Below are 10,296 nucleotides of genomic sequence, written 5' to 3'. Positions count from 1 at the left end.
GAGGATAGCTTGAAGTTGAACGTTACAGCCAATTGTAGAACACATTATTTCTTTCAATATTCCATCTTGTCTGTGTGGTTTGTGGTACTTTCCTATTTAAGGACTGAAATTAAAAACAAAAAACAATGTTTCTTCTAACATTGAACCTTATGCTCTCATTAAATGCTGTGCACTGTGAACTGCCTACATTTATTTGTCTCTTTTACCAAGTCAAGAAATGAGTACATAAATTACATTTACCAAGGTGAATTAAAAGATAGTAACTTGATTGTAGGTTGAATAAACCCTATTGAGCGTTGCCTCTCCTCATATTATATGAGGGCATTTAAAGCAAATAGTATCTGATTGGTCTGCAGGCCTGTAGGGGACCACATTTCCCATGGTGGATGTCACTGAATATATTTATCGTTGGCCATACACAGCCATGCTGGAACGCTGATAAGGACAATTGCTGCTGAAACAGCTTTATTTTTTGATGTTAAAGCCTTGTCAGTGCTTTCCACGAGAGTTTTTAATTGTTTGGCACTTTTCAATTTATTCACAATCAGTTTTGAGGAAGAACTTTGGTTGTATACATTTATTATTAATAGAGGATATAGGTTCAAGCAGGTTCATAGGTTCACAACACTATTTTTAGACATCACAATAATTCAATCGATGCTTTGCGCTGAGTGTATATTAAGCTGGATACATGCTTTATATTACTGTAATGTAGCAATAGAGGCAGAGATGAAGGCCACAGTGGGCTGTAGTGGCTGTGCTCTAAATTTAGTCGCTCCGTCTGCTTGTGAAGTAAATACCAATGACAACAGACAAACTGACACCCACCCACCCCCTCATTTAGTCTGGTAGGCCGCAGCCCCTCCGCACGCCCTCCCGGAATCAGCCGCAGTCTCGGGAAGCGTGTGCATCCACGCGGGTTGCACCACCCAGCCTGACCCACTTGCCTCTCACCTTTCTCACTTCCTACCCTGAGGAGGCAGACACAACTTGAGACTACCCCCCCGAGGGTCCTTCAGGACAGGTAAGCCATCACTGGGCCCTCTCCACAGGTGTGCTGTCCTCTTCATGTCTGACACTTGCTGTTTAAATCAAACATAGCCTCATCAACCACCAGCATATCTCATTTGGTTTCCCTGTTCCTCACAAAGGATGCTTATGTCTATAGGATATGACTTTTTGTGTGTATGTTTGTTTGCTTGTTTGATTGGAAAATTTAAAGAAGCATGTCATTGGTAAGTTTTCCTAATCAATCATGCTTGTGCTAAATATATTTTTAAATAAAAGGTATAACACATGATGTTAAGTTGATTCACTAATACTGGAAGCAAATAATTTTATTTGTCAAATCAAGTCTGCTGATTTGCAAATCAAGATGCAATTTGCATGGTGAATGACCTTCTGTGATTGCTTAAAATGCTCCTTTGCTCCATGAAGAAACACGATGAGAAGCATTTCAGACTGGAATGTAACACTTGTGTTCACTGTAAACTTTCCCACTGTCTCACATGTCCCATGACAGCACCATGTTCTTTACCTGAGTCCTTTCAGCCCACTTAATTTCAAACATATTGATTCCCGGACCCCTGACACAGCCGGTTGCCATGTCTGAAGAGCATGTGCTTGGCGTTTAACAGCCCAAGGTTATTTAAAGGGATGTGCTAACTTTGCCCTTTTCACCGTTCCAATAAATTCTATCTGCTCCAGTGGGTCTTTGTGCGTGGGATGGATGCTTGATGTCGGCTAATCAATGGCCAACATGCGGCCGTGCAGCATTGCTGTTGTCTCTCGATGCACAGTTGAACAAGTTGTACTGATGTGCATTGTCTCCCGTGCCTTTCTGCCTCACCCTCAAGTTCCCAGGGGCAGTTATGTCACAGTTCTCCACCATGACAACCAGAGAAAAGAAAATGCAGGCTGCAGCAATCTGCAGGGAGATTCAAGCCCAGGAAGGTAAACCTATCATTTCGCCTTCACCCCTGTGTTCCCCTAATCCCACTGACCTTTCATGAATTCCTATGTTTTCACTCCACCTTTTCCACACATCCCATTCTTTTCACCCTCCTGACTTCTGTTCCCATTATAATTTCCAGCTCAGGTTTTTATTGAGCGCTCTATCTTGCAGGACATATTTAAATCCTGGGCATATTAAATTAACTGTACCACTTCACTCTGCCATATACTGGACATCCGCAAGGCAGTTGTCAGTGATCCACTTTAGGACCCCGACTATATATATATAAGCAAATGAATACTTTTATGGACCAAAGAAACTAATCCCTTTGTAGTTGTCCTTTAAACACGCTATTTCAGGGAGCAGACAACTGTGCAGTGTTGTCATAGGGAGGGACTGAAGGCCACTGACAGCTGACAGATATTCTGGCAAATTATGTGTCTCAAATGTGGATATAGACCGGTGACATCTCCATGATCAGCATGCAGTCGCGAGCATGCAAAGCAAACCACAACAAGCTGTGGGCATGAGCTGATTATAAGGGAAGACAATTTCTCATTTATCATACTGGCAGGAGTACCAAGTCAGCAATCCACGCAGAAAGTTTGGCTTTTTTCCAGTGTTTTCCCCTTCTGAATTTAATTTTTATTCATCTATTCAACAAGGTTTAGTTGCTGCAGGTTTGGGGATTAGGGAAATATGTATAGTCAATAAATGTTATATACTTTGTTTTTTATATCTCCATTGGTCCAGGTATAGAGATGGATCTTGGGAAGAAGATGTGCGTGCCAAAGGAGATCATGCTGGAAGAGCTATCCCTCACATCCAACCGGGGTTCCCGACTCTTCAAAATGCGCCAGAGACGCTCCGAAAAATACACTTTTGAGAGCATCCAAAATCAAAACAACACCCAGCTCAACGTAAGAACTCGGGCCCAGGGAATGCATGTGATTCATGTGACACAAAAGCACTCAAGCACAGTCAAGAACATCCCCTCAGGATGTGGCTTTTGTCTTTAAGTATATCATATAGGCAATAATGAGACATGAAGAGAATTTCCAACTATGCAATAACTTGAGCCTGAAGACAAGAGTCAAAGGTGGGTTAGTGCATGATCATCTTGCGGTGAGAATTGCTTCCAGTTGCACACCAGTTTTCTCCCAAAATTCTGAAACATTTCTATTAGGTAATTGTTGATTTTAATTAATGAATTGGCTGCCAGTCCAATGTGCACCCTGTTTTATGCCTGCTGTAAGCGTTCCAGATTTTAGGCTCCCTGATCCCATTTGTCTCCATTACAATGGAATTGGTCTTGTCATCTGATTCTAAAAAAACAAACAAACAAAACTATCAAATGAGCAAATAATATCCTGAAACAAATTATCTTTAATTGCAGATATGCAATGATGCAGCCAACTAATACAGGTTGATGGAGTGTCATTTAAGGAATTTCACACTGCCAGAGTGTATTTTCCTCACACACAGTCATCCATCTTTTCCCTCAATCCCATGAAAAACACTTGCACAATACCCCACATCCTGACATAGTGTATGTGGGAAAGATTAAGCACTTAAGGTGTTTATTTGACTCGTGCTTCAGACATGGTGCAGCACAGAAAAGTAGAAGCGAAAGTCCTCCAGCTGGTCATGAATAGCTTTATTAATGTTCCTTTGTGTATGGATGGGCCGTGTGCCAAATCACCATTTTCCAGGCACTACTTAATTAAGTCCAACCTGATCCAACAAAAAAACACAGAAAAAGTACTTGTTAAAAAGCTCTCAGTGAAATCGAAAGAATGCAAACTTCCTAAATGTCTCTTTGGTTTAAGAAATATAATGAACAGCATTAGTTGGTGGCCTTGTGTACTTTTCAGTGCCCCCTTGAAGTCCATAGATAAAATAATTATTACGCTCCAGGGAAGTGTTCCTCTCATCTTTGAAGTGAGAAAGACTCACATATCTTGGTTTGTTTATTGCTCAGGGCAATGGAGGATTTAGTTTCAAGTTGTCAACATTTCCTGAGGAAGTCCTGGAGTAAATCATCATAAATATCTTTCAGAGGGATGAAAGCTGCCCGGCTGGGCTGCAGTACATTTCCTCCCAGCTCAGAGAACAATCTGACCATGGGAAAAATGAACATGACAGGTTCTCTGTTTGCAAAGAAGAAATATGTGAAAACATGCCTAATTAACACGGAAAAGCATTCAGTTGTTGAAAAATCTGTTCTGTTTCAAGTGCTGTGTTTACAAGTGATAACATGCTGGCTTTATAAATTTGAGTAAGCTGAATTTTAGCATGTGTGAACCTTTAGGCGCAATTTATTACACTGATCTCACATATATTCCAAAAGACCTCTCTCACAGCAGGAACTCAGCAGAAAATTCAGATGCTTTAGTAATGAGTGCAAACCTGAAAAAAAAATGCACATGGTTGGTTGGTGAAGCCTGAAGCAGAACTAAAATGGGACTGAATATAGTTATTCATTGATTATGAGGTCAAGATACTGGACAACCACCCTATGTTCTTAGAAACAGAAGCACAACTGTGAACATCGTTGTCATACCAAGTGAGAAGCTAGAAATATGTGGCTAGCTTCAGAAGTTAATCGGTAATAAAACAAAACGACTGAACTGTGAAGGGACCAGACAAAGGGAAAAGATAATGTGCAAAGAAAAGTTCCGCTCAGCAGTGTAGTGGTTTGTATTGTCACTCACAGTGAGAGGATCATTAGTTCGAGTTTGTACTTGGAGGCCTTTCGTTGTAAGATCCAAGAATAATCCAGAAACATGCACTTGGAGTTAATTGGTGGCTCAAAACATTAGATCTGAATTTGAGTGTGTGCGAATGAACATCTCACTGCTTGGCCTGTGATGGATTGGCACCATGTCCATTGGCCACAGTCAGTTTGGAAGGCTAGAGCCCCCCGTGACTCTAAGCGTGATCAAGCGATATATAGAGGATGGAGAGATGGATTATTATACCAATTGAGAAGTGAACTATATAACTGCAGCTGGTTTCAACGGTTGATAAACAAAAGACAGAAGTTTAAAGAGATTATGGAAATAGAAAATGTGGCAACTACAAGTCCTTATGGGTGTCTTGTTGAGTGGTTTGTATGTTCTTTTTGTGCACGTCTGGATTTTCTCTAGGTACTGCATTTTCCTGCCACAGTCCAAATGTATATATAATATACAATGCTTTGCCCAGTATTGGCTGGCTTTGGCTCCAAAATAAAGCTTTACACAGGGCAGAAAGGTGGTTGGACAACAGTGTCCTCTCATGGTCCAAAGACATACACTGGGGGTTATTTGGAGACTCTAAATGTCCCATATTTGTGATTGTCAGTGTCTTTGACACTACTGAGGTATACTCTACCTTGACCCAAAGTCCCCTCGGATTGACTCAGGCCCCGATAACTCAAGGTTGGATGGATGTATGGATGTATGGATGTATGGATGTATGGATGTATGGATGTATGGATGTATGGATGGATGGATGGATGGATGGATGGATGGAACATCTCCACTTCCAGTACAGTCATGCAGAAGCTGCTTTTTGAACTTTCATTTGAGGTTTTAAAGCAGGGTGACTGTAGCTCAACAAAACCTTTGATCAGAACAGATAAGAAATTGTGAAACTTTTTTTTTTTTGGAGCTTCTCTGAACCACTTTGATCTTTCCTACAGAGCACATTAGATTCCCACATTGAAAATGGGAATGCCGTAGACATCACTGAGGACAACTTGGGCGTCAGCAAACCATCTGAAGTACCATCTAACACGAGTGATACAAAAGTGGTGTCAGATCCAGACACGATCGCCCCGGGTAAGTCACATGGTGATACTGTACACTGGCTGCAACACATTTCAAAGCCTCAAAATAATGTAGCGGTGAAATTATGTTACTCATGTTGGACAGTTGACTTCTGCGTGGCTACTTCAGCAGATCAAAATGCTCAAAACTGCTTTTTCTTTTACACTGTGTCTTATATGTTTTGGGTAGTTATACTTATTACATGTACAGTATATGTCATGAGAATTGCTATAGTTTCTTGTTGAAAGTCTATGGGGATGTGCTGCTTACAAAGCAGTGGATGTTCTGTGTTTTGATAAAGACTGTTTCTTATTGTTTGTACTCAGTCAGGCCTTGATCTTTTACGAGGACATTTTGTTCTCATCTGGAATCTGCCGGCCTCAAGCAGAATATTATTACACATTTTTATTCTCCCCACTCTGCCTGTCTCATTTGTTTTTTTTCCATCTTCATCCCACTCCTTATGTCAGCTCCTTCACATTCTCCTCTTTCTTGCTCTCTTCTTTTTTTTCCCCACTGCCTTGCTCAAAATCAGCTCTGACCATCGTTTCACAAATTGTTGAGTTTTCCCCATGGGAAGTGTTTCCTGTTTGCCTCTCGTGCCACTGATAGCATCAGCTTTGCTCTCACATCCTCCCACATGTCTGAATTTTGCCCAGTTGACACAAAACCAATACTTATTTAAGGCTGAGTGTGTCTACACTTGGATGATGCGTTATTTCTGGAGCAGACACCACCCCACTGTATCTGAATGAAGTCACTCCAGCAGTAGTAGAAATGAGGCCAAAGTGCATCAGGTATCAAATGGTAAGAACTCTGAAAATAGCCCGGCCGTCCACCTTTTAGTGCATGTTCCATAGTCAAATCCAGTGAACTCTTTCTAGAGAAGCTAAATGAATGTCAGTGCAGTTGCTGCTCAAAGTTTTTGAAGCTTTTTCAGCAAAGCAAAGAAATATATTAAATACGTCTTCAGTTATGGGATCATGATTCAAAATGTGAGGATGAATGGAGGCACGCTTCATGCTCATTCTCGCTGTCCCTTCAGTGTATTTTGGGATCATTCTTTCATCTCTATGGCATGCTGGGTGTGCAACAGTCCTTTCTCATGAAAATATCAACTGAGCCAAAGCTCCAACCACAAGAACAATATTCCACCGCCACAGAAAATGTTTTACACAACGTTTTGTAATAGATTCCCCCAAAATCTGTAAACTTCCCCACAGGTCTGTTTGGTCTCTCCTGCTTCCTCCTCAGGGCAAAACATAAACTCAGGAAGGGGGATTGTTCATTGTGAGAGGTTAGGACGTGACACGATGTCCCACGTTATGTAACGCCTGAGCTTGCAAGCCCCCCCTGAGTGAAGCGTTGGGTTTGAAGGATAGTGCTTTGGATAGGCCGCTCCCATCAACACACACAGAGTATGCAGGGAGACATACATGCAAGCATGCACACAAGAATGTGCGCGCACACACACACACACACACACACACACACACACACACACACACACACACACACTGAAACACAGGGATGTTGTTGCTTGATCTGTTTTGCTGTGAAATTTAACATGAGAAAAAGTGCAGTAAAAGGGGAAAAAACAGGGGAGAGTTGTTCTAACCCACACTCAGACTTGTTACATTTCTCAAATGCAGCTTTATACCAGTGCACATAAGTTATGGGTTTGGACAGTTTTGTTGTTGTTTTGCCTTTTTAATTACACTATCCTTTTATTCCACTGTTGTTTATGTAGCTGTTTATGTTTGCTCAGCTGTTTATGTAGAAGCTCACCCTGCAAGTAATACTGAAAGTAAAATATTGCCTAAAATTCATTCAACAAAGAGGATATGGAAATACAAAAAAAACCATATAATAACACTGACCAACATGGTCTCATAGGAAGTAATCAGATTTGTTTTGACAGTTCATTGATGTTTTAAAAAATGCATACATAAAAAAGTGTATGAATGAAATGTATATGTTTCTTCTCTGCCTGCATTATATAATTGACTCAGGGTATGGAGGTCCTTTGAAAGACATCCCTCCAGAGAAGTTCAACAGTACAGCTGTGCCAAAGTCCTACCACTCACCCTGGGAGCAGGCGATTATCAATGACCCGGCCTTGGCCGACACTCTTGTGAACCGTATGCCTCACTTGGAGCCCAGGGCAGACCTACCCGGATACAAAAGTTTCAACAGGTAAGATCACAGTTGGAATCCAAGTTATCAGTGAAATAAACAAAACTTTCTATAAAACTATGACTTGTATTCACATTAGCAGGGATGTTTGTTATACAAAGTTATAGTATGAAAAGCATAAACACTGTGACTTTCTAGTCTATAATCAGATTTCAGATATATAATCAGATATAAATTGATTTTTGTCCCTTTTTAATAATGAGGGTAAGATGGTAAAAATCACCTTTTGCTCTATTCTAAAAGGGCCGTCACACTAGATGCAGTATAATTTGCAAACTGTCATCGACATTGACAGTAAATTGTCACTGGCATGTTGACCACATACAGGAAATCTAATGTCAGCTGCAATCAGCTAATATGAGTTACTGGTCAGATCAATTACAGCCATAAAAACTGCTTATAAATTCAAATCTTCTTTCAAAATTATATAACTGACCAAGCCTTGTTTCCATTCCCATGCATGCAATTGCTGATCAGTCAAGTATCGTCCTTCACCTACCCCATGACACTGAGATTCTCATTGTAAGCAGCTTTATCTTAGAATATGTCTGCTGGTCAAAGCCTCTGCTTGGCTTCAATTAGTCGCATCACTTCAAATGTCACCGCAGTCTCTCTCATTAGCACATGGCAGATACTGTTAACGCCGTCACTCTGTCACCTCCAGGGTGGCCATCCCGTTTGGGGGTTTTGGAAATGCACCCAAACCTGTTCCCATCAAGGCCGTCCAGATAGAAAACCTCCCTGACCTCCCTGAGCTGCTAGGGGATGACGCGGTAAACCGGCCCTCCTTCAACAGAGCCGCTCTGGGGTGGGTGTCATCGAGTGGTCCTGTCTCCGTGCCGTCCGTCCCCATTGAGCCTGCCCTTCCTGAGTCAGACGACCTTTGAACCCAGCGTGAAGTCACATAGAGATGCTGCCTACTTAGTTGCTTCACCCGAGGTTACAGTGGGTGGGGTGACATCAGAATGGAGTGAGGGTGAGAGAAAGCATCCTGTCGAGTGTTGCTGAATAGCATGTATGCAACCTTGTTTTTGTTTTTTTTCCCCAGCGATGTCAAATATTACACTGCAGGGAAAGTCAATATAAAACACTTTGTACAGTAGGCAGACATTCTTGTATATTAATGTGCATAAGAGTACAGACAAGTTTTTGCTCAATAAAGTGTTGTGGAAAGAAAAATGCTTCAAATTTAATTAAAGATGGTTCACCACCACTCCACCAGTTAACAGAATGAACACACTATTCTCTTTTTGACATAAAGGTAAACATGTTTCACGTGTCCGCCAGTAATATTTTTTGCAGCGAGTTGATATGGGCTGCACTGAAGGCTCACTTGAATGAATGATGCTGAGCCCCTGCGCTATGGTCCTATGCAAACCCATCACTTACTGCATCGTGTGAGAGGCCAAAGATACATGTGAGTCACAGTAACCGCCTCAAGGTTACACTGCCTGACAAATCAAATCTGTTTCTGTGACATGAGCGACTTGACTGATGCGTCTCTCACCTTTTGGCTATGCCCAGGCGAAGGAGGGGGATTGATGGGCGAGCAGCCTGATGAGCTGTGCCCACTTCTTATCCATCTTTCTGTTTATTACGACAGTGCTTAGGAATTCATCTCAGATGTAACAGGCTGAAGCAACCGGCCTGGTTGTAAATTACTTGCAGGTTGTACAAGGGAAGCATGATGAGATAACCATGTCTTATCAAAAGAAAGAAAGAAAAAAGAAAACCCTTTTTGAATTTTATGTATTTCAAATTAGGTCATGAAGATCGCTTTATCAATCAAGAACAGATTTTTAATGTTGCACATTATACCTTTGAGCTTACAAAACATTCTTGGTCAATGGAAACTGCTTTTAATGATCTGTATTCTATGTGCTCACGTTATTCGTTTCAATAATGTGGAGGGAAAGAAAAATAAGATATCAATGTGCCTTCTTAGATATATTTACAATTTTACCTTGGAGCATTAGAATCCACAGTTGAAACAAACCTGCTTTTCAGTGGATTAATACATATTTCAAAGATTTCCCTCCAGCTTTTTTAATGCTAACAATTTTGATCATCTTTTCCCTCAAAGGTAAAGTCAAAACGATGGAATTCCTTGCACAAGGATATCCACTGAGAGCAAATAAAGTCATGATATCAAAATTGTTTGACTAGAAATACTTACTAGGCCACTCAGGAGGACCAACAGTTGAAATAGACAGATCTTAATGATGACGGGTTGGTGAGCTGACTACAGCTGTCAGTCGTTGTCACATGTTAGGTGACATTAAGCTGAATGAGCTTGGGCATCAGATAAGTAAGTGATATGTCTAGTTTGCAAGC

At 41.2% G+C, this 10,296-nt stretch overlaps 1 protein-coding gene across 1 annotated transcript; it reads left to right on the top strand.

The window, feature by feature from the left end:
* The first annotated feature begins 846 nt into the window (after positions 1 to 846).
* Positions 847 to 9,133, top strand: myoz2a (myozenin 2a). Its single transcript, XM_080518796.1, has 6 exons — positions 847 to 1,024; positions 1,857 to 1,953; positions 2,708 to 2,874; positions 5,640 to 5,778; positions 7,779 to 7,962; positions 8,627 to 9,133. The coding sequence occupies exons 2-6, from the start codon at positions 1,872 to 1,874 to the stop codon at positions 8,847 to 8,849; spliced, it is 795 nt and encodes a 264-aa protein (XP_080374922.1). The 5' UTR covers positions 847 to 1,024; positions 1,857 to 1,871; the 3' UTR covers positions 8,850 to 9,133.
* Positions 9,134 to 10,296: the final 1,163 nt, after the last annotated feature.

Source organism: Blennius ocellaris (assembly GCF_963422515.1).
Source record: "Blennius ocellaris genome assembly, chromosome: 23".
Taxonomy (NCBI): Eukaryota; Metazoa; Chordata; class Actinopteri; order Blenniiformes; family Blenniidae; genus Blennius; species Blennius ocellaris.
Note: the sequence above shows the minus strand (reverse complement) of the source record. Positions and strands in the feature narration are given on the sequence as shown.